The sequence below is a fragment of the Lolium rigidum genome, chromosome 5 (genome assembly GCF_022539505.1).
Source record: "Lolium rigidum isolate FL_2022 chromosome 5, APGP_CSIRO_Lrig_0.1, whole genome shotgun sequence".
In the NCBI taxonomy this organism is placed as follows: Eukaryota; Viridiplantae; Streptophyta; class Magnoliopsida; order Poales; family Poaceae; genus Lolium; species Lolium rigidum.
In genome coordinates this window covers 70,804,703-70,829,257 of record NC_061512.1, presented here as the reverse complement: position 1 = coordinate 70,829,257, position 24,555 = coordinate 70,804,703, and the positions used below count along the sequence as shown (strand labels likewise).

The following is a 24,555-nucleotide window of genomic DNA, read 5'->3' as shown; positions in this document are numbered from 1 at the left end:
ATGCCTTCTGATGTGGGGCGAGAAAGAAATGGTTCCTTTAAATATTTAAAGGACCGTGTTTGGAAAAGGATCTAAGGATGGATGGAGATTTTACTTTCTGCTGGAGGAAAGGAAATTTTGATCAAGGCAATCGCTCAGGCGATCCCCACATATTCTATGTCATATTTCAAGTTGCCACGTGGGCTATGCGAGGCAATTAATTCACTACTCCGAGATTTCTGGTGGGGAAGTAGGGATGGCAAGAGGAAAACCTGTTGGGTGTCGTGGGAAGAGATGACTACACCCAAGTATGCTGGAGGTATGGGGTTTAGAGATATAGAACTATTTAATCTTGCTCTGCTTGCACGGCAGGCGTGGCGGATCCTGCAAAACCCGGAGGCACTGAGTGCGAGGGTGCTAAAGGCGGTATACTACCCACAATGCGACTTTCTAGATGCAGAACTGGGGCCACACCCTTCACAGATATGGCGGGCAATTTTTGAAGGCAAAGATATACTCAAACGGGGCCTTATTCGCAGGATAGGTACCGGTGAATTAACACATGCTTGGAATGACCAATGGCTGCCACGTGAAACAGCAATGAGGCCGATGGTGTGTCTCAAGAGGGATCCTCCAATTTTATTGATAGCACAACAGCATGTTGGAATGTGGCAAAGCTGCAGCAATTTTTTCTACCAATGGACATTGACGTGATCATATCAATTCCATTGAGTACTAGGCAACATGAGGACTTCTGGTCTTGGAATTTTGAAAAGACTGGTCTATTCTCGGTGCGATCAGCTTACAAGATGATTGTTGACACGAAGAAACGCCGAGAAGCTTGGTTGGATGGGAAGGCTACTAGTTCTAATCATGGTCAGGAGGAAAAGAACTGGACGTCCTTGTGGAAGGTTAAAATCCCGTCCAAGATTCGTGTATTTATTTGGAGGTTAGCCAAACAGTCAATCCCGACAGGTGATGTACGGTATCGGCGAAATATGGCGCCTGACATGTCATGTGGTATATGCGGCGAGGCTGATTCTTGGCGCCACTCGTTACTAGAATGTACAATGTCCCGTTGTGTTTGGGCATTGGTACCAAAGGAGATCACAGAGCATATGGAGAGGACAACCGAACCGAAGGCTAAACAGTGGATTTTTGCGATGATGTCAACTCTTAAGCATGAGGATCTCATCAGGTGTTTCGTCACTTTATGGGCGATATGGCACGCAAGAAGGAAGGTATTCCATGAAAATATTTTTCAGAGTCCATTGTCAACTCATAGCTTTGTGGAGAACTTTCTCAATGACCTGGAGATGGCCACGCCAAAGAGCAAGCTGAGCCAATGCACAACTAGTAGAGAAGAAGTGGCTCACAAGTGGACAGCGCCACCCAGTGGTTTCAGTAAAATCAACGTAGATGCTGCCGTTCGAAAGAACCAGAATTGTGGAGCTGTAGCGGCGGTGTGCCGTGGAGATGATGGCGTTTATCTCGGAGCGTCAGCAGTTGTGGTACAAGGTATTAGCGATCCAGCGACGCTTGAAGCCTTGGCATGTCGAGAAGCTCTCGCTCTTGCAGCTGACTTGCAACTGCAGAGTGTGGTTATAGCATCAGATTGCCTTGAAGTTATTCAGAGCATTGGCCGAGAGAACCTGGCAGGTTCAGTTCAGTCTTACATGAGATAAAGGCAAGAAGACAAGACTTCTATTCGGTGAACTTTGTACACGAACGAAGAGAATCAAACGTAGAAGCACACAGCTTAGCTCGGAGTTCTGCTTCTTTAGCACACGGTCGTCACCTCTGGCTAGTTCAAACGCCAGATCAGTTTTGTATCCCATTAAACATTGCAATATAATAAAGTGACGGCTGTTTCCTCAAAAAAAAAAAGTTAGGCTTGGGACTCAGATTCAGGCCACCGAGCGACTTCACCAGACTCATTTGCCAAACATTACAAATGGAACGTACAAGATGGACTTAAATAGATTCTCTTTTTTTTTGAGGGTCAAAGTCTCGTAACTCCCCAGCCTCGTAACTCCCCAGCCTCCCGTAGCTCCCCAGCCCTAAACGCCGCCGCCGCCTTTAGCGCCGCCGGGGCATAGACCCTCGGGGCGTGGCGGCGGCGGGGGCCCTTCCTCGTCGACGCCTGGTGGACGGCGGCCGGATCCCCTTCCTCGACGCATGGCGGGCGCGCGGATGGGTTGGGCGGCGGCGGCCTGCACTGCGCCCCCTTCTCCTGCCGGCTCTCCCTCGGCCGGCGCGGTTGGGATGGGCGGCGGCGGCCAGCGCTGCGGCCTCCCTCCTCCCGTCGGCTCTCCGCAGCACTCCGACAGGGGCTGGTGGTGGGCGGCAGCCAGGCTCATGGCCTGCGCCAATTTCCCCCCGCCTCTCGCCGGTGAGTGGAGGTGATCTCGGGCTTCACCCGCGACATGAGGTCGCCCGGGGCAGCAGCCTTGGGTAAGACGGTGGAGGTGGTCCTCTTCTTCGCCGGAGAGGGTTGGCCTGCGGTTGGTGGTGGTGGATCTATCGATCTATCACCGCGTTCCGGCGGCGAGATGGAGATGCTTGGAAGCCGGCGACGGAGTCGCCGGTGGAGGGTTGGAGTGGCCAGCCCGGGATGGTCGCCGACGTGGGGGTCCGACCTGAATAAAGGCGGTGGTCCTAGGGTCTCTCTTGCGTGAAGAGGAAGACCTACCGGAGGCCTGGACTCGTGATCTAGCCGGAGTGTTGAGTTCCGGAAGGCTCCGCCGGTGAATGTAACAGTGCTTTTTGCCTGGAGTTTGCTGGATCGGTGGTATTCGGTTGTGCGCACCCATGCTTTTATTCCGACCGATTGGTTCTGGAGGGAGCGGCGCAAAGCTCTTTTTCTGTGTTGACATCAAGTGACTATGGATCCATGATGAAAGTCGGAAGAAGAGAAGTTCATGAAGGTCGGAGGGGAGGACTAGCTAAGGGAGGTTCAAGTCTTCGCGTTGTTGAGGGACTTACTTGGTGTTCCGGGCTTCACAGCAGCGGTATGAAAGTGGGGGCGACAACACAGGTGAAGTTTAGAGTCCTACCTTTCAGGGTGAAAACCCAAGGTCTGGCCTTAACTGGTTGTGCGTGCCAATGACCTTATTGGAGGCATTGCTTTGAGAGCGGGGACTATCTTCAGGGTGAAAACCTAAGATCGTTGATCGGGCGACGATGGTGTTCGCGCACTATTCCCTTCTTGGAGGCGTCGTTTTTGGAGATTCTGTATTTCAGGTGTTGTCTTGGTGGTGGATGTATTGCTGTTGTTAGGACCGAGATACTGTAGCGGGATTTTTGTTTCTTAGTTTTCTTTTCTTTTTTTGGCTGTGTGCATCCGTAGTGCTATTAGGGTGGTGCGTTGTTGCAGAGGCTGGGGGTGGTATCGTTTTGATATTAATATATTCCCTTTATCGAAAAAACAATATGGACTTAAATTTCGAACTGCAATTAAAAGTTTAGGACAAAAAAAGAATAAAAATCTAGTAAGTCCAAATACGTGATTGGGGATTCTAGGAAAGTTTTATTCCATTTAGGGCAATTGTTTTGTCATTAAATAGCCTTTGATGTTTTCAGAATCCCCCAAATAGCACCGGATCAAGCGTTTCAAGAACGCTTTTCCTTCGTACCGCGTTTGAGGGACGTCGCTGCTCAGCCGCATTCCCAAACGAGGCCCCAAACCAATAAAAATGCACCAAAATAAAGATTTCATTCAAATTTGATTATATTTTACAAGTTTGAATGAAAATGGCTAGATTATAACCCTAGCCTACTAGCTGCCGGCAATGCGTTCGATGGCCCTGCCCCGTCGTCACCTCCCCTCCGCCGCAGCTCCTGCACCGTGTGCCGCCTTTCCCTACGGAGCGTATCGAGAAGACGCAGGTGCTCGTTTGCCGCATCGTCGCTTACCCTCCCCAGCTGCTCCTACTGGAGGGAGAGTTCGACGGCATGGCGAACCTGCTCCTCCTCGCGGGCATGGGCGTCGTCCTGCACCTTCTTCTACGACTCGAACGACTCGAGGAGCGCCTGGCGCTGCGCTGCGGCCTCCTCCGAGTTCGGCCCGTCGTCGTCATCATCATCCTCCTCCTCCATTTGTGCCACCGTTGCCAACACATCAGCCTCCACCGCCTAGGCTGCCACTTCCGATGTCACCGCCTCCTTCCGCAACTGCTGCCCTAGCGCCTCCTGCCGCTGCCATTGATGGAGCTCCCACATCCGCAGCCGCTCCTGCAGCTCCTCAATGCCTCGCTGCTCGTACAACTCGTTCGCACGCCGCCGTAGCTCCATCTCATCTGCACGGCGACGCCGATGCCCTCGCTATGGATGCCTTTTATAGGCGTCGGCGACGCGAGAAGAGGCGGGAAAAAAGCGCGGGAAGAAAGAGCGGGTGCGATGGTGGCGACGCGTGGAGGACGTGCAGAGACGCGTCGGGGAGGCGTAGCGCCGACGGGACGTCTCGCCTGCCCCTATATCGCTATTAAGGTAAAGCTACGACGCTTCGTTCGTGTGGCAATGACGCGTTGAGCCCGCCACTCCCCGCCTCGATCTCACTGTGTCCGGAGCGTCCGGAGCATCTCCTGTGGAGTGGTTAAAGGTTCGGGACGTCAGGCACCGTATTGGGCTGCCGGGCGGAAGGAGGCTTTGGACTGAGACCGAAAATATATCCAGCGCGTCCCAAAATTCATTGGGAGCGCAACTGGAGATGCTAAGTTGCCTATCGATGGCTTGGTATGGTGGCGGCGAGGTCCCTCGTGGCCTCATGGCTGATTGTGAGGTGGCCAGACTAGAGAATAGTAGAGGAGTCCCATGGCTAGGGGTTTGGGTTCTTTGGAACATTTTGTACTACCATAATAGTGCATAAGCACTTTTTGGTTGCGACGCCGTTGTTCACCTGACTGTCATGGATTTTTTTCCTGTAGCGGGATATTTTTGAACAATGTAGCATATATATTGTTGAACTTTACCCGACACTTATGATGTAGACATGTATTTTTATCAAATTTATTTCCATTTCTTAAATGTTGGATTGGCTTGATTAATGGATAGTTTATTGGCACATTGGATCTAATCCTTTTTATGTTAGATTTCAGGAGAATATAAATAAAATACTATGATAATGGTAGGACGAAGCAAAAATTCTGAAGATGTACTCGTGGATCTAATAAAAATACCAAGAGAGACTTGTTTGGCGCTCTTCGGCAGGAATTGGAGTAAGCACTAGGGACATGTTTGGTTCGCACTTTCTATTCATAATCTGATTACGATGCAACATGATGCAGTTAATCATGTGCATTGACTTATATTTGTAGGAGTTTTTCATGTGCAATTCTTGAACCATATGTTAGCTTCAACGTTGCAATAAGAAGAAATTGATGAATAACGTCAAGTGTCAAGTTTGTCTTAAAGATGAAGATGAAGTGAGCCCTCAAGTTTAACTTCAAAACATCAACATGATGAAGAATGAAGAAATGAAGTGCAAGTTCAAGATAAGCCATCTCGAAGATATCATTTGCTTGAACCATGCCATCCATATGTTGATCATTAGCATGGTCACAGGTATTTCTTAGGCTTTACTTTAATATTTTACTTTAAAGTTAATGGATCATCTAACCCTAATTCTTTTACTTAATCATTTAGTAATCCCTAGGGATTATGAAAGCTACTATTCACTGAGTGGTAGTTCTTGACTAAGTATTTCAAGTTTTTAGAGTTGAAGTCTAATGCTTCACTATTATGGTTAATTACATTTCTTAGTTTCACTTTATTGCCTCACTTAAGGTTAATGTAGGGTGTTAGCCCTAATTATTTTTAGTGAATTTATTTCTAGATGAGTTTAGAACACGAGTGACTTTTATTTTAATGTTAAGAATAAATATATATATCTACTCTTACTATTTCTAGTTTTAATAACATTTAGCTTTATAATTTTCCCTTTTAAGGAAATTGGAGTGTAGCCGTGTAGGGCTTAGGTTATTACTAAACGACTTTTTACTAGTACCACACATCATTTTAGAAAACACTCCATTCACATATTCAACTTTTTATGAAATTACTTTAACACGGTAAAATTGCTCAATTTTTTTTATTAATTCTTTGAGTTTCTATGCATTTACAAAATTAAATAATATAGTTTATTTGAGTATATAATATTTCGGTGATAGATTTTAAGTGATTATAATGATTTTTGTGAGGTTTGGTTATTTTTCTACATTTTTACCAATTCTTAGAAGCTTTTAGGTTTTAACCATATCAGTAAAATCAAATTTTAATTACTTTTTGCGCTGAAATGAATCTAACCACATAGACTTGCGTGTGGAGCCAAGCCTAGGTCAAAGGCCATGTTGGCTAACGGTCAACTACATGTTTTGTGCAGAATCATACTAGTTCTTGATCTGCCTTCTTCATCAAAGGAACCATCTACTGAGAGAGCAGTCTAACCAGATGTAGGCCACTGCCATGGAGAACTTGGAGCCTTCCTCATATCTCAAGTAGGCCACATCGTACTAACAAACTTCTTCCCTTGATAATTTTAGATACCGATCGGATCTGATACAATGTATCATAGTAGCTATATAGTCAGAAACTCAATTCGGCTCCCGGGTGCGTATGATCCCTCTACCATAAAAATATATTTCCAAGTGTTAAAAAAATTTGACAAAAAAATTTACATGTACATCTCCATAATATATGTTTATTCGTCAAGTTTCACGAAAAAATGATATTTTTGTAGTCTGAGCGGAAAAGAGAAAATTTATCTTGTGACAAGTCTTTGTTTCAGCACCGAATTTTGTATTTTTTTACACACGCCACATGACATGTCGATTTTTCATGAAACGACTTTGTGAGCGGGTAGCACATGAAGATGCGTGCGAAATTTTTGTTTCAATTTTTTTGACATTTTAAAAAGTGTCTAACATGTATTTCAAGATAAAGGGAGCATACGCTCGCATGTGCCAAAACATCACTCCCTGAAGTCTAATGCTTCACTATTATGGTTAATTACATTTCTTAGTTTCACTTTATTGCCTCACTTAAGGTTAATGTAGGTGTTAGCCCTAATTATTTTTAGTGAATTTATTTCTAGATGAGTTTAGAACACGAGTGACTTTTATTTTAATGTTAAGAATAAATATATATAGCTCCTCTTACTATTTCTAGTTTTAATAACATTTACCTTTATAATTTTCCCTTTTAAGGAAATTGGGGTGTAGCCGTGTAGGGCTTAGGTTATTACTAAACGAACTTTTTACTAGTACCACACATCATTTTAGAAAACACTCCATTCACATATTCAACTTTTTATGAAATTACTTTAACACGGTAAAATTGCTCAATTTCTTTTTATTAATTCTTTGAGTTTCTATGCATTTACAAAATTAAATAATATATTTTATTTGAGTATATAATATTCCGGTGATAGATTTTAAGTGGTCATAATGATTTTTGTGAGGTTTGGTTATTTTTCTACATTTTTACCAATTCTTAGAAGCTTTTAGGTTTTAACCATATCAGTAAAATCAAATTTTAATTACTTTTTTTCGCTGAAATGAATCTAGCCAAATAGACTTGCGTGTGGAGCCAAGGCTAGGTCAAAGGCCATGTTGGCTAACGGTCAACTACATGTTTTGTGCAGAATCATACTAGTTCTCTGCCTTCTTCATCAAAGGAACCATCTACTGAGAGAGTAGCCTAACCAGGTGTAGGCCACTGCCATGGAGGACTTGGAGCCTTCCTCATATCTCAGGTAGGCCACACCGTAGTAACAGTGTAACACACTTCTTCCCTTGATGATTTTAGATACCGATCGGATCTGATACAATGTATCACAGTAGCTACATAGCTACCTTTTGGTTACTTCAATTGGAGGACAAATCTCGTCGTGAAGAATGCCATTTCTCAATTGCCTCTTAATTAGAGCTTTAGAGGGGCGCTAACTATCTATCCTAAATGTAGAACAAGTTCTCTGAGTACTTCCTAAGAATAAACTTGCCTCTTGGTTAGAAATACGAAAATAGGTGGATGACATTCTTGGGTTCTTTCCATTTACTGAGGCTACAGTAAAATGTGGAATCCCTACTTGCAGTGTTGCACTACTTCCTTCTGGTTTTATCGTCTATAATGGGGCCAAAATTTTGGTCAAGATCAATCTTTTTGTCTTGTTATCTCTAAATTAATCTAATTTGATGTTACATCTATAGTTTTATACTTCATGGTGTGGTATTAAGTTGAGGTGGGATACTTTTGATCGGCAAGGAGCAAGTGCATAAATTCAAAATGTTATGTTCTGTATGCTGTATGCCGTCTTCATTCTTGTTCTCCCCCGATGCCATAGTCTCTCTGTTCTTAAATAAACATGAGTTGGTAAACTGCAGAACATATTTGCATTTTGCAGAAATAAACATTTTCTTGTGTCTAATTTTTTTTTGATTTGATCTTATCTGATGCTGGTGTGCCTGTGCATTCTTTTCTCATAGTGTGCGATATGACTTATGAGATATTTCTCCGCCTATCATCTTATTTTAGTCAGGAACATTTGCCATTGCAACAAGTCTTTTTTCTTCAAGCGCAAACAGACAACAGATGTGCATTACAAAACATGAATCGTATTGTGATATGGCGAATTCCAAATTGCAACAGATACACAACTGTTACTTCAGATGCAAAACTACACTAGTACATTTTACTAGAAAGCAACTAAGGGACATACAAAGTTGCAATTACAATAATTGTATTACAATGTGTGTTTCACATTCACAAGTACGCGAGCTGCGCGCTAGCTCCTTCATGTCGCGGGTCGGCCGGTTCTTGCCACCGGTGAAACGATCTTTAGCAGCAGCTGATCTCATATGGCGCCACTTCGTCAGCATCCGCAGGAGGACCTTCTCAGCTTGGGCAGGAGGATCTCCTCAGCTAGTCTTCGTCGCCGGCGAACCACGGGAGCTTGAGCGCGTCGGCCGCCGTCAATCTCTTGTCGGGGTTGCACGTAAGAAGTCCCTCCATGACCTCGAATCCTTCCTCGGACAGGGTCTCCTCTGGGAACAGCTCGCGCAGCCTGCTGCGCTGTCCCGGCTTCAGCGCTGGAATCTTGGCGGCGCGGGGCAGGAACGCGAACCCGGGCCACTCGACCTCGTCCGGCGTGCCTAGCAGCCCGAAGATGGTCCATAGGTAGATAATCTCCTCAGCGTAGAGACGTTGCATCTCGAGCAGGGCTTCCTCCACGCCGGCACGCAGCAGAAGCATCTCGCCGCCGACGAGCTCTGCCATGACGCAACCGATCGACCAGGAGTCCACGAGCGAGTCGATATCCGGTTTCCCCAGGAGCACCTCCGGAGCGGCGTAGGGCATCGTGCCGGCCTCGCTGTGCGGCGGCGGGTCGGACGCCGAGATGGCCAGGCCGAAATCGCAGATCTTGAGGACCTCCTCGCCTTCCGTGAGCAGGAGGTTGGCCGGCTTGATGTCGCGGTGCACGACGTTGCGTTCATGCACCCCCTTGGCGCCCGTCAGGAGCTGGCGCATGAAGGCGCGCACGGTGGCCTCCGGGGGCGGCGGCGCGCTGCGGTCCTGCCGCTCGTCGAGGATGTCGCGGAGGCTCTGGCCGGCTACGAAGTCCATGACCAGGCCGAGCTTGGTGGTGCTCGGGTTAAGGACGACGCCGTGGAAGCCGACGACGTGGGGGTTCCCGCTGCACGCCTCGAGGAACCGGGCCTCCCGCAGAAGCTGCTCGCGGGGATCGGGGCATTCGGCGGCGTCGACTTCCGGCGGCGGCGAGGCTAGGTGCTTGATCGCGACGGTCTGGCCCGTGACGCGGTGGCGAGCCTTGAAGACGACGCCGAAGGCGCCCTCGCCGAGGCAGGTCTTCTCTTCCTCGTAGTCGGCGGTGGTAGCGTAGGCGGCGGGCTTCTTGATGGCGGCGGCCTTCTTGATGCCGCTGGGGCCAGGCCATGTTCTTTTCGCGACGACGACCTTCCTCTTCTTGTTGACGGCCTGGCCGCCCATGACGACGGCGGCGGCGGCTGGTCGCTTGCAGATGGCCATAGCTAGGGCGAGGGTGGACTGGTGGGATCGATCAGACAGGAGTAGAAGGTGGAGGAGGAGGTGGGATCGATCACACAGCACAGGAGTAGCTCAAATGGATCTGAAGTCTAGGGCGAGGGTAATAACGAGGCCGGGGCGGGAAGGAGAACTCGAGCCGGATTCGTAATTTGGGGCGAAAACGCGTACAGAACCCCGATTGGAGTCGACGACAACTTTACGAATACGTTGTGTTCGGTCTCGGATTCGAACTGCAGTTGGGCTTTCCATGTTGTGAAACAATGCGTCCTAGATTTTCCTTTCCTTGTTGCGGTGTAAGCTCGGAGCGACTTCACCAGGCTCATTTGCCCAACATTACAAACGGAACGTATAAGCTGGACTTAAATTTCGAACTGCAATTAAAAATTTAGAAAAAATTGAAGAAAAACCCAGTAAATCTGAATACGTGATTGGGGATTCTAGGATAGTTTTGCTCCATTTAGATCGACTGTTTTGTCATTAAATAGAATTTCATGTTTACAGCTAAAAAAGGTTTAAATTGCCTCTCGGTGGCTTGGTAGCGGCAGTGGCGGACCCAGAACATTTACAAAGCCTTCGAACGAAACTGCTATAGAAAGTAACAAACGCAAGCAGGCTTGGGCCACTGCCGGGCACGAGGGATGCTAGATCCGCCCCTAGGTAGCGGTGAGGTCCCTCGTGGACTTGCGGCCAGGTAGCTGATTGCGGTGGCCGCCATAGTATAGAATAGTAGATGAGTCACCATGGCTTCAGTATGGATTTTTTTCCAAACATTTTGTGCTACAGCAGTGCAGAAATCACTTGTTCCCACAATAATATCTTTTTGTTGCAATGCCTTCTTCACCTAGTTTAGGGAGAATTTTTGTGTTGCAAGATATTTTTGAATTTTTTCGAGAATACACCCTGGGAGGTGTATTGATCACATAGAAGAAAAGCCAGAAGGCTCACACCATAACGTTTGTGCTCGTCAACAGGGGTGACAGCTCCCCGAGCAAAGCCTAATCTCCGTCCCTCCACGAGAAAGGAAAGGGGTCGGGAAAGCCGAAAGACTCGGAGCAGAACAACCTAGCTAGACGCCAACCGAGGGACTCCTCCTTGATCCTACCCCTAATCGCTCGAGCCTCCGGTGCCGCGCCGTTGAACACCACCTCATTCCGGTGCCTCCGGATGCACCGGAAGACAAGGATAACCGCCGTCCAAAGGTCCCGCCTCAGCCCCGAGGGGCAAATCAAGGAGGACCACCACCGAACAAGGTCGGTGTCCACGGAGGGGAGCCACTCCATCATCCCCCACCGAGCTAAGACCCAAGCCCGGATCTCACGCGTGACCACACAACCTAGCGTAAGGTGCTCGGATGGACTCCGGCTCTTGGTCGCACAGGGGGCAAGCAGCGAGGGTGTGGAAGGCCACGCCGCTGCAGCCTATCCGCCGTCCAGCACCTGTTCCGGGAGGCAAGCCAGGCGAAGAACTTGCAACCGTAGGGTGCCCGCGATCGCCAAATCCGGGAAGCCACCGGCGCCATCGTGGTCCCGGCGAAGAAGGCGCCATAGGCTGACTTGGCATAGTAGATACCATCGGCCGTCCACCGCCAGCGAAAAACGTCCCCCTGGTCAGGCGAGAGAAGGATGTCGGAGATGGCATTCCACAAGAAGAAGAACTCCAGGACCGCAGCAGCCCCCAAATTAGGACTGCAATCACGCATCCACTCCCCACTGAGCCCCTCCTTGACGGATCGGGAGTTGGCGTGACGCTTGCTGACCAAGGCCGCCAAGTTAGGCGCAATGTGCGCCACCCGCGCCCCGTCAATCCAGCGGTCCTTCCAGAATAGGGCTTCCTCGCCATTGCCCAAGGAGACCACCATGGCCGAGTCAGCCGGGGCCCGGCCGGAGGGGGAACCTTGAGATCGAACTCAGCCCACGCCTTCGCCGGGTCCGTCCGCTGCAGCCAAGCCCACCGACACCGCAGCGCCACGTTGAGGAGACGAAGGTTAGGAATGCCTAAGCCGCCACACCTCTTGGGAGAGGTCACCTTATCGCATGCCACCAGACGAGTGCCCGCCGCCGACGTCAGCCCACCCCTTCCACATGAAGCCGCGGCACACCTTACGGAGGGCTTGCAAAGTCTTGGGGGGGACGTCCAAGGACATCATGGCATGGACAGATATTTTTGAATAATGTAGCATATATCCCAGTACCTATGTGGTAGGCATGTATTTTTCATCATAGTTTCATAACATTGCTTTAATAAGAGTTTGGCTTAATGAATGAAATAGTAACTTGGCACATTCGGTCTAAACCTTTTTATATTAGATGTTGGGAAGGAGTTACTTGCATTGGTGGTATTCGAACTTGTCAACGAAGGCCATTATAGATGGAAGGTACAAGATTGACTTAAATTTTGAACTAAAATTAAACTTTTCAGAAAAGATCAGGTAAGTTCAAATACGTGATTGGGGATCCTAGGAAAGTTCCTTTCCCTTTTGATCAATGTTTTATTATTTAACAACCTCTTATGTGTTGAGCAATAAAAAATGTAATTAGCTCAAAATCATGGTTCAAGCATGACAGAGATTTGCAACATATACTACCAATGGAAAAAATGTTGTTACTCTATACCAGTTTTCGATGCGCTCCTTATGAAGAGCATTGTCCAGCTCAAGGCCAACAGATGCTTCCAGCTTCTATGGCATATCATTTCTCTTATAAATTCCCTTCTTCTGCATGCTTACAATCTTGCTCTCGGTGGCCCAGTAACGGCGATGTCCCTGGTGGTGAATGGGTGATTGTGAGGTGGCCAGGCTAGAGAATAGTACATGAGTCACAATGGCTTTGGTTATGGATTGTTTCGAACATTTTGTACTACCATAGTGAGTAAAAGAACACTTCATGCAGAACCATTTTATGTTTGTGATGCCTTTGTTCACCTGATTGTCATGGATTTTTTTTCATGTGGCAGGAAATGTGAACAATACATATGTTGTCCAATTTTACCCGGTACTTATGTTGTAGACTCGTATTTTTCAGCAAATTTCCTTCCATTGCTTTAATGTGAGATTGGCTTGATTAATGGAATACTTTATTGGCACATCGGATATAAACCTTTTTATATTGGATTTGAGGAGAATATAAAGAAAAAAATACTATGATGATGGTGGAGCAAAGCAATGTTCTGAAGACGTACTCGTAGAGCTAAGAAAAATACAAAGAGGGCTTGTTTCACATTCCTCGGCAGGAATTGGAGTAAGCACTAGGAACATGTTTGGTTCGCACTTTCTGTTCGTTATCTGAATTGGAGTAAAAAAAATACTATTTAGCTCAATGTGAAGACTGAAGATCATGGTTCAAGCACGGAAGAGATTTGCAACATGCCAACACCTACTACCAACGGAAAAATGCTTCTAATCTACTACGAGTGTCCGATGCGCTCCTTATGAAGATCATTGTCCAGCTTAAGGCCAAGGGATGCTACCAGCATCTCTGCCATATCCTTTCTCTTATAAATTTCCTTCTCCCGCCTGCTTGCGATCTTGCTTTCGGTGGCCCGGTAAGAGCGAGGTCCCTTGTGGTGAAATCGCTCATTGTGAGGTGGCCAGAGTAGAGAATAGTATAGGAGTCGACATGGCTATGGGTATGGATTCTTTCAAACATTTTGTACAACTGTTCTACGTAAAAAACACTTCTTAATGCAGAACCATTTTTTTCTTTGCGATGCCTTGTTCACCTTGTTGTCAGGGAATTTTTCGTGTGGCAGGATATTTCTACACAATGTAGCATATATGTTGTTAAATTTTACCCGGTACTTATGTTGTAGACATGTATTTTTCATCAAATTTCTTTCCATTGCTCTATGTCAGATTGGCTTGATTTACTATTATAGTTTATTGGCACATTGGATCAAATATTTTTATATTGGATTTTAGAAGAATATAAAGAAAAATACTATGATGATGGTGGAGCAAAGCAAAGTTGTGAAGACGTACTCATAGAGCTAAGAAAAATACTAAGATGGTTTTGTGTGACGCTCTTCAGCGGGAATTAGACATGTTTGGTTCACACTTTCTGTTCATTATTATGATGCAACCTCAACCCTTAATCATGTTTGTTCATCTCCTTACATAAACAAGTCCATGTAAAGAATTACCACCGCTAGTCACATTCGACTTTCCACCGCCCTTCTTGTGTCTTCTAAAAATCAGACCACCAGGGAGAGGAGCCCTGTGGCATTTTATTAAGAAGAAGGTGTGTGACACACGTCAAACCTAGGGTTCGAATCCGCACTGCCATTGCGCTCTCACCACTGGGCCAAGAGCCTATCGACCTTCTTCTTGTGTGTTCTCACTCCGCCTCACAATGATAGTCACATTCTGACCTCTCTCTCACAACCACCAAGGGTGGCTAAGGTTTCTTTTACTCTCGTTTCTCAAGGAGACGCCTCAGTCGTTGAATGCGAAAGGCGATGAACAATTGCCACATGTTGGACTACATGAAATGAGGTTTGGCTGCCAACACACCTACATATAAAGAGACATGGTGCAACAGAAACATGCCTATAGAGGAAGGGTGAAGGGCGAGGAAATATGGTGCCTTTGAATGGGTCTAAATTTTTTTTTATTGTTTACCGGGAGGAGCACAAAGGCTCCCACCTGAATTTGTATTTCCTTCAATGCATCGACAGATCGGGTGAAGGGCCCGATGGTAGCAGTACAGTGGATTTGAGGGAGTCATCTCCCAACGCGAAGGGGGAGAGCTCAAAAAAGAAAACATAGAGAATCATGGTCGTTCTGGGAGGAAAAACGTGAGCCAGAGGTCTAATTTGATTTTGCATACATTATACTTCCTCTTCCAATAATTCTAATATTTACAATATTTTCATTCTACTTATAGCCTCCAAATGATGCGCTCCAGTTTTATTCTGCTATTTTTTTCTTGCTTACAAAATGATAAGGCTTATTCATTGGAACGGAGGTATGAGATATTTCGCACTATTATCTCATTTTTATCAGGAACCTTTGCCAATGCTACAAATCTTATTTTCAGGCGCAGACAGACAACAGTAGTACGGAGTACATTACAAAACATGAATCAAAGTTCAAACTGTGATCAATTCCAAATTGCAACAGATACACAGTTGTTACTTCAGAATACATAGGATACACATTTTAGAAAGCAATTAAGGGAAGCTTGCAATTGCACTAATTGTAATTACAATATGTGTTTCACAAAGTATGCAAGCTGCGCGCTAGCTCCTTCATGCGGCGGGTCGGCCGGTTCTTCCCACCGGTGAAACGATCTTCAGCAACTGATCTCATGCCGCCACTTCGTCAGCATCTGCAGGAGGACCTTTTCAGCATCAGCAGTAGGATCTCGTCATGTAGTCTTCATCGTCTTCGGCGAACCACGGGAGCTTGAGCGCTTCCGCAGCCGTCAACCTCTTGTCGGGGTTGCACGTGAGCAGTCCGCTCATGACCTCAAATCCTTCCTCGGACAGGGTCCACTCCGGGTACAGCTCGCGCAGCCTGCTGCCCTGTCCCGGCTTGAGCGGTGGCATCTCGGCGGCGCGAGGCAGGGACGCGAACCCGGGCCACGTGACGTCGTCGGGCGTGCCGAGCAGCCAGAAGATAGTCCCGAGGTAGGCCAACCCCTCATCGCACAGGCGCTGTGCCCGCAGAAGCAGGATCTCGCCGTCGACGAGCTCCGCCATGATGCAGCCGAGCGACCACGCGTCCGCGAGCGAGTCGGTATCCGGCTTTCCCAGCAGCAGCTCCGGCGCCGTGTACAGCACCGTGCCGACCTCGCCGTGCGGCGGCGGGTCGGACGTGGAGATGGCGAGGCCGAAATCGCAGATCTTGAGGAGTTCCTCGCCTTCCGCGACCAGGACGTTGGCCGGTTTGATGTCGCGGTGGACGATGCTGCGTTCTTGCATCCCCTTGGCGCCCGTCAGCAGCTGCCGCATGAAGGCGCGCACGGTGGCCTCCGGGAACGGCGGCGCGGTGCCGTTGCGTTGTTCATCGAGGATGTCGCGGAGGCTCCGGCCCGCGATGTATTCCATGACGATGCCCAGCTCGGTGGTGTCGGGGTCGCGGACGACGCAGTGGAAGCCGACGATGTTGGGGTCCCCGTTGCACGCCTCGAGGAAGCGGGCCTCCCGCAGCAGCTGCTCGCTGGGATCGGGGGCGTCGGAGGCGACTTCCGGCGGCGGCGAGGAGAGGTGCTTGATCGCGACGGTCTGGCCCGTGGCGCGGTGGCGAGCCTTGAAGACGACGCCGAATGCGCCCTCGCCGAGGCAGGTCTTCTCCTCCTCGTAGTCGGCGGTGGCGGCGTAGGCGGCAGGCTTCTTGATGGCGGCGGGCTTCTTGATGACGGCGGGCTTCTTGACTCTCCTCTTCTTGACGGCCTGGCCGCCCATGACGACGGCGGCGGCTGGTCGCTTGCTGATGGCCATAGTTAGGGCGAGGATCGATCAGACAGGAAGTGGAGGAGGCGGTGGGATCGATCAGACAGGACTAGCTCAAATGGATCTGAAGTTCTGAACTCTAGGGCAAGGCTAATAACGAGGCCGGGGCGGGAAGGAACTCTAGTCGGATTCGTAATTTGGGTCGAAAACGCGTACCGACTTGACGAGTACGTTGTGTTCGATCGGATTCGAGTTGCCCGTAGATTTTACTTTCCTTTTTTTTTCTTTTCCTTTCCTTGCTGCGTGAGTGTTCCTGCACAGAGTGTGCGTTGCTCAAGAGTCGAGAGAAGATTTCGCAAAGGCGATGTGCGAGCGCAGATTCAGAGTCACAAAATTGGTATAGCAAAACATGGACGAAATCAAAGGGAGTGAGAAAGTTGCTCGAAAAAATGCAATAATTGATGAAAGTAAAGAAAATTTAACTCTGACATCAAATGAGGTGCTTCAAATCTCTGGCAAGGAGTTGGAGAAATTGAGACGATCAAAGAGGAATGCAGAAGAAGGCTCAACAAAATGGAAAAACAATAATTCTTGGCAACTTTCTCAATCTTGCTCAACCTGAGAAAGGTATCTCAAAACACACATCTACTCCGAATGATTCAGGACTGATCAACCTGTCGAAGGAGTAGCCATGCTGAAATGCTCCCCTATTGTCTTCGGTCTTATATGTTCCATCATTTCCATTAGTTTGGTGTCCATGAGCTCCTTGGTTGATGATATTGATTGTCAAGTAATTGTCAACCGATACAATTATAAAATTGAGGAGGGGACAAGTCAAAGGAGGTATGGGACCAGGAAACTGCTCTAGCACTTGTTTGTTGCAAGTGATGAAGGAAAGGTGATACAGTGTATAGTATAGCCTGTAGCTAGCAAGAGCAAAGACTCAGAAATTTCCACAAGAAGACGCAATGTTTGGCTCTGAACCATAGCCTATAACTTTTCACTCAAAATGCTGATAACAAACTAAAAATCCTACCACAAAACAATTTAACAATCAGGTTTAATTGTCTTTCAGCACTGAGAAAACAGCAGAAATTCATAAATTCAGGAAACTTGTGAATAATGGGTAAAGAAACAGAACAGAGTTACATATACAATCCAGTGCCGACCAATGAGATTGCAGAAAAGGGAGAAAGCCTCCTCCAAGGTGCACAGGAACAAATAACAATGGCTCTGCTAGACTAGTACATTGCTCACATTCACTAACTCTTTCAATCTTGTTAGGTCCCAAACGGTGGTGTCAGACCCTACTAACGCATCAAATACGCGATCTTCTCCATCATCTGAATGTGATGTAATGTTTGCGTTCAGATTAGGCATCGATGAAGTGGATGTCGAAGGTGCTTTGGTGGATCTGCCACACATTCAACGACGCATACTCCTCCAGGCATTCCTTCAGCTGAGCCTCGCTATAACCCTGTTTTTACATAGGAGAAGGAGAGGGTTTTCTGTTAGGAATCAGGGCCCAGCACTGGTGGCACTAGTTAATGTTGGTAGAGATTGTACCTTTCTGGAGATCAGGTTAAGAGCATGAGCAAATTTCACATCCATGCTGCTTGTCCTGGCTGCTTCGTCCCTCAGGATGGAGTATATGTCCGAGATCGCATCGAGGCCAGACCGCTGGCGATCATCAGAGTAGAGCGAGTACTTTGACATCTGCATCAGACGCAGTGCTTCATCGACATCGCTCTGAGCGACAGTTTCTGAGAACCGAAGTCTTGCCAAGGCCTAAAACAAGCAAGAGTCATGTTTAAAAATAGAGCTTTTGGTAACCTGGTGTGTGCAGTACACAGGAGCATAGTTTAAAGTTCACTTACAATTGAAATACGGACTATGCTCAGAAGAGTCCTGATGGTTGTGTAAGAATGTGGTGCATTTGATTTGGCTTCCTCTTGGCGGATGCTTGAATAGGCAGTTGCAATGTATTCCTCAAGATCCCGAGGAACAGAGGGGGTGACTCTTCTTGCAGCAGATATGTATGCTCTGTAATCAGATTAAGATCATTAAATCATGAACCAGAAGGCAAAGATAGTAATGTTTTTATTTTAGCTTGCTAGATAGATTTTATAGTTTCCTGAAATATGGTACATTGATTTCAACATTCAAGAAGGTAAAGATTCCTGTAACGGGTGTATTTTTTTCTGGATTAGCACATTTTAGGTGACAGCTCTATGAAGACTGAATCTCAAAAGGACCTCTAGAAAGACTACTTGCCTAAGAACAGATGGTTCAAGTGCTGTGAACCCAAGTGCAGGTGATTCAAGATTTTGATGTACATGAACAACATGTCTTGCCATCTCAAGATCAGTTTCCATGTCTGCACGATCCAGGATCAACCAGAGGAGGTCAAAACGTGACAGAAGTGCCGGAGGAAGATTTATGTTCTCAGCTGGAGTCCTCCTCATATCGTACCTTCCCCTGAATATTGAAAACAATTGCCTCATTACAATCATAGTTTTCCAAGCTATTTTCCTGACGAGAGAATGTTCATATCAACTCTTACCATGCTGGATTTGCAGCAGCAATAACTGCAGTTCTTGCATTAAGAGAGGTGGTGATGCCAGCCTTGGCAATGCTAACTGTTTGCTGCTCCATCACCTCATGAATGGCTGTCCTGTCAGACTCTTCCATCTTGTCAAACTCGTCTATTGCACAAATACCCATATCAGCCAGTACCTGAAACCCAAGAGTAATTATGAGGATAATCACTAGTTGAACTGCATAATGGATATGCACCAGAATAAAGTGTTTATCCTAGCAGTTTTAGTGTTACAAAGCAATTCAAGCATGGTTGGAAGGAGAGGCTCACTGCTAAGAAACTTCTATGAACATGAACAGCTGACTGACAACTAAAATAGAAACAGTCCAAACATCATCATCATAAGATCAAAATCTTACCAGTGCCCCTCCCTCAAGGACAAACTCATTTGTAATTGGATCTTTCTGGACAGCAGCAGTAAGACCAACACCGCTGCTCCCACGTCCTGTGGTATATACTCCTCTTGGAGCAACATTGATAATATGCTTCAGAAGTTGACTCTTTGCAACACCAGGATCTCCCATCAGGCAGATGTGCAGGTCTCCTCTGATCTGCAACTTCGAACACGTGAGCAACCAGAAGAGGAAAACTTATTGGTAAATGCACGTTATTCCAACTGGGACAGAATGTACCTTCATGCCATCCGCAAGCTTTCGATGAGGTGCACCAACAAGTAGCAATAGCAGTGCTTTCTTGACATCTTCATGTCCAAATATTTCAGGCGCCAGTGATTTTGACAGCTTACTGTAGATATCACCATCCTCAGCCAATCGGTCAATTTGTTCTTGTTCATCACCCTTAAGTTCATATCTGCAATTATAGCAAATTTCTATCATTAAATAGTGCTGGAGGCTAGCTTAATAGGGTTTGTGGCAATAGGACGAGAGGCTTTACTCTTCGTATTTTTTCTTGAAATGGGTAATGGACATTGCTTCCAAGTAAGTATCAGCAACCAATCCAGCACGCATGGCTCGGAATCCATGATAAGGCATAGGCAGGAAAACACCTGACATCTCAACCACATCTCCAGGTGCAACCTGATAATGACACAGTACTTAGTAAATATCACAGGATTTCAAAAAACTAGACTCCCTCCATCGCAAAAAAAAAGCTGCTCAACTTTTGTCTAGATACAGAGGTATATAGACACATTTTAGTTATAGATACATCCATATCTAGAAAAAAAACGAGGCCAAAGGAGGAAGGACCCGCATTTTTGATAGAAGGAGCAGGAAAGTCGGTTTCACTATTCTCCACTCAGTTCCTTAGAAAAAGGTGAGCAGCTTTTTTTTTAGATGGAGGGAGTACTACGAAAGATAACTGAAATCCCTGTTAGGTTTTCTGTTTTAATACTCATGCAGGAGTAAAAACTATAAGTTGCTGGACATACAGTAACTTAGAAACAAAAATCAAGTGAAATCAACATGGAACTATCAAAATAGTGACTTTCATGACCTTAAGTAAAAAAAAAACAGAACTGCTTAAAGCGAGAGAAAAGTTATGACTTGCTTTACCTTTCTAGTCAGCTCTCCTCTGAGATGAGCAGTTAGAGAACGTGGGATGTGGCCTTTTGGTACATGCTCTGCTAGTTCTTGGAGCTTTACCTGCAAGAAAAGGTTACAGTTTTGCGATTGAGTGGGATTTTGAAATATGATTTAATATGGACGAGCATTTCTCCACTGAATAGAGTTTGCTATGTTCACAAGATTGCAGAGGGACATTATTACCTCCTGAAATTTAAGAAATTTTGATGCTCGTAGTTGAAGGATTAGATTCCCCTTTGCTTTGTTCAGCTTGCATCGTTGAGATGGGCATTCAAAGAGAGGCATAAAGACTCTAGCAGTCACTTCCTGTCAGATCAACAAAATAGCAATTTGAATTAGCATTATAACGATTTTCCTCTAGGAGCCTCTGACAAATAAACACTCTCCACAAAATAGCCTTTGAACTATCATTCTAGATAGTTGCCAATACTTACATACTACATTGAGGTACTATGTAGTACATTTCATTCCGGAAATTCGTCTTGGCTCCCGGGAGCATTTGCTCCCGGATTTTTGGGGAGCAAATTTTTTTTTTCAAAACTTTTCAAAAATTCCGCAAAAAATCATGCACATACCTGACCATGGCACGCACCATCTTGTGAAATGTCGCTGCGAAATGTCATCGTATGCGTCCTGGGCAAAAATGACAAATTTCCAGATCTGAGATTCAAATTTTTGGATCTCATTTCATGTCAGAAATTTGTCATTTTTGTTCAGGGCGCATACGATGACATTTTGCAACGACATTTTACACGGTGGTGCGTGTCATGATCAGATACATGCATGATTTTTTGCGGATTTGTTTGATAAGTTTTCGATTTGTTCTGATTTTTTGAAAAAACCGGGAGCAAATGCTCCCGGGAGCCAAATCGCTGCTCCTATTTCATTATATGTACTTCAAAAGAATACTATCCAAGATCCACAGGAGTAACACATACTAAACTAGTATCAGAGGTCTGTCCACAAGGGTTTGACATATACACATATCATAAATGAAAACCCAAAACGAGATGAAGTACCTGGTATATCTCAAAACCACATTCTTCACATGTATAAACTGCCACCTGCATCAGAGGCTTCACATCTGAGCAGCGAGTGACAATTCCAGATATTTTCACAAGCTGCCCGATGTTGGATGCCTTCACTTGCCTAAGGGTGAGTGGAGTCACCTTCGAGAAGGCCTTGATGTATACCTCACTACCATGTGAAAACAATTTCATTAGTAAGGAACTTACTGTATAGAACGAAACAAAAGATTAGACACTTGTTCCAATGGGAAATCGGTATTGAATTATCTAGATATATTACTGAATTTGCACAAAAAATCATTAGTCAGGAAATTACTGGATACCTACATATATCTAATCGGTATTGAAATTACCTACATATATTACTGAATTAGCACAAAACAATTTCATTAGTCAGGGAATTACTGGATACCTACATATATCTATGAGATCACGAAGGCAATGCAAGAATGCAATATGGCAAAATGTTCAAAGCACAGTTAAATATGTAACATATAACAATAGGCATGCAAGAAGAAACTCTTTCTGGACATGTTTGGATTATTTGCATCGGTCAGCTTATCGTTAACATGTTCTGGGAAACTAGATACTTATATTCCTAAAGTATGCCTGAACAGCTCAGGGCATCTCCCAAATACAGCATATGTGATCAAAGTAGTTAAATTCTGTGAAATCAGCAAATAATGTGCTTGCCAACTTCTTACCATGGGAATCATGGATACTATCCCAATTTGTGCAAGGCAAATTAACTGAAACCTAGTTGCATTAGAAACTTTTAGGGGCAGTCAGTACACTAATACTCACAAGAAGCGTTTGATTTCGGGCGGCATCCTCTGTAGAGGGTCGGTGCCGTCAGAACCTCCATCGGCCCCCTCATCCACGCGCTGGGTCATCAAGATGTCCCTGTCCTCGTCGACGGTGAACGCCTCCGTGGGGTCCGGCATGAGCTCGTCCACGGCCTCCGCGAATATGCCGATGTAGCGCTTGGTGTTCTCGGTGACCCTCTGCAGGAACTCCTCGTCCACATCCTTGTACTGCGCACGCAGCAGAACCAGAATCAGAACTTGCAAGTGAAGACATATATTATCTCGGAAGAATTAGATCTCGTCGAGGCGGGGAATCCTTACATGGAACAGGTCGTCCAGCTCGATCTGGACCGCGCGGATCTTCCGGTTCGCGATGTCTTGCTGGAATTTGAGGGAGCGGATGAACGAAACTTGGATTAGCAAGAAATCGATGGGTGTGAAGAAACTAAGAAAGAGTTTCAGATCTTCCAGGCTATCCTTGGGAACACGAGGCAAGAGGTCATTACCAGGATGTTCTGGTACTTGGGCTCGCCGTGCGGGCCGGCGAAGTTGGTGAGGAAGTCCTTGGCGAGCGCTGCAGGGAGAGAAACAAACACGAGGAACCGACGCGTCCGTCAGAACTCGTTTTGGAAGCTTCGAGTAACGCGAGTGAAGAGCTCGGGTTCCAGATTCTGGTCTGGAGGGGCGTGGGAAGACGTACCTCTTTCGCCGGCGTAGTCGACGGTCTTCGCCCCGGGGGCCATGGCGTCGGCGGCGGCGGCGGCGGCGGTGGGCGGGGGAGAGACAAGGAAGGGCTGAAGGAGGGAAATGGGGAGGGTTTGGGACAAATGGCGGGAAGAGGGGGATAAGAGGAGGGGGTTTGGCGGGAACAGCGAGGGGTCGCGTGGCGGGAAAGATTAAGTGGGTCTGAGTGGGCCTAGATTAGGTGGGCTCGGATTTAGGTTTTTCTGCTTGCAAGTGTGGTGAGCATAGGTCGCGCCGCCTGCCAGCCCGTTAGTTTGGTACTGTATTTCGTTCAGCCTATTCTCCATCGTGATTCTTTTTTTTTTCTTACAGGACATAGGGTTTTAAATTTTCATTAATAGAGAAGAAGTTTTAGAGTTTTGTGGATAATTGCCTAGCACACACTCTATGACTTTAACAAAAGCCTACTCTCCAGAATTACATAGCTCAAATATTTTGCACCGGCTAAACACCAAATCTTGCATCATCCTTCATCTTGGCGACTACCACGGGCATCATGGAGTGATGATGCCGATAGACTCGAGCATCGTGTTGTTTCCATATTTCCCAAGAGATGAAACATGATTATTAACGTCAAGGCATTCCTAGCTATTTGTCCCTCTTCTGAGGTAATGTTAGACCACAAACATGCACGGATGGTTCATTGGCCCAAGACTCTGGAGGTCTATCATGGATGCCACACCACGATAGAATCTCCTTCCAAATCTTTACGGTGAACCTACACTCGTACAAGAGGTGTGCCACCGATTTTTGGACTTGATTACATAGGGACAATTTCCTCAATTTTGACATCCCCTACGTTGAAGCCTATCCGCCATTCAAACTCTATTTTGCATGACCAACCAAGCAAAAAATTTGCATTTTGGAGGAGCCCACACTTTCCAAACTGAAGCATTGATGGTGGTAGCGACAAGGCCTTCAAATTGCATCTTAAATGAGGACGCGGAATACTTTCAGTCCTTATTGAACTTCCAATGGATGGTGTCGGGGACATCAATAGCAAGATGAGCACGGTTGAGCAACTCCCAAAGATTGACAAACTCTTCAATGTGATCCAAACCGGAATGTTGGGTCAAACTAATTTGGTCAAACCCAAAAAAAATGTCAAGGGCCTTCCGAACGATGCAATTTTGCGCTTAGACATCTTGTAAATCTTTGGAGCCAAGTTCGCTGGACAAAGGGCACCAAGCCAAGGTGACGTCCAAAAATATGCCTTTTCCCCATTTCCAATAGTCACAAAGGTGGCGGATGCGAAGAGCTCCTGGTCCTCTTTGTTACAAGGATTGCCAAGACCGATCCAATATTTTGCTTCGTTGGTCCACTCATACCATAGCCACCGTAATATTAGGGCAGCCGCAAACTTCTCAAGATGCAAGATATCGAGGCCACCGAGCTTACTAGGGCGA

The 24,555-nt window shown here is 46.4% G+C and overlaps 3 protein-coding genes across 3 annotated transcripts; all 3 read right to left on the bottom strand.

Annotated features, from left to right (window-relative positions):
* Nucleotides 1-8,895: 8,895 nt before the first annotated feature.
* On the bottom strand, nucleotides 8,896-10,020 carry LOC124656088 (putative cyclin-dependent kinase F-2). Its single transcript, XM_047194894.1, has 2 exons — nucleotides 9,205-10,020; nucleotides 8,896-9,162 (listed from the first exon to the last, which is right to left on the bottom strand). Exons 1-2 carry the CDS (start codon nucleotides 10,018-10,020, stop codon nucleotides 8,896-8,898), a joined length of 1,083 nt encoding a protein of 360 aa, XP_047050850.1.
* Nucleotides 10,021-15,384: 5,364 nt separating this feature from the next.
* LOC124656087 (putative cyclin-dependent kinase F-2) lies at nucleotides 15,385-16,476 on the bottom strand. Its single transcript, XM_047194893.1, has one exon. The coding sequence runs from the start codon at nucleotides 16,474-16,476 to the stop codon at nucleotides 15,385-15,387; it is 1,092 nt and encodes a 363-aa protein (XP_047050849.1).
* A 1,252-nt stretch (nucleotides 16,477-17,728) lies between these two features.
* On the bottom strand, nucleotides 17,729-23,148 carry LOC124657851 (DNA replication licensing factor MCM7). Its single transcript, XM_047196335.1, has 15 exons — nucleotides 23,106-23,148; nucleotides 22,912-22,979; nucleotides 22,727-22,786; nucleotides 22,404-22,633; nucleotides 21,591-21,768; nucleotides 20,755-20,877; nucleotides 20,542-20,631; nucleotides 19,922-20,064; nucleotides 19,660-19,837; nucleotides 19,387-19,578; nucleotides 18,992-19,164; nucleotides 18,703-18,906; nucleotides 18,306-18,471; nucleotides 17,995-18,216; nucleotides 17,729-17,905 (listed from the first exon to the last, which is right to left on the bottom strand). The coding sequence occupies exons 1-15, from the start codon at nucleotides 23,146-23,148 to the stop codon at nucleotides 17,801-17,803; spliced, it is 2,175 nt and encodes a 724-aa protein (XP_047052291.1). The 3' UTR covers nucleotides 17,729-17,800.
* Nucleotides 23,149-24,555: the final 1,407 nt, after the last annotated feature.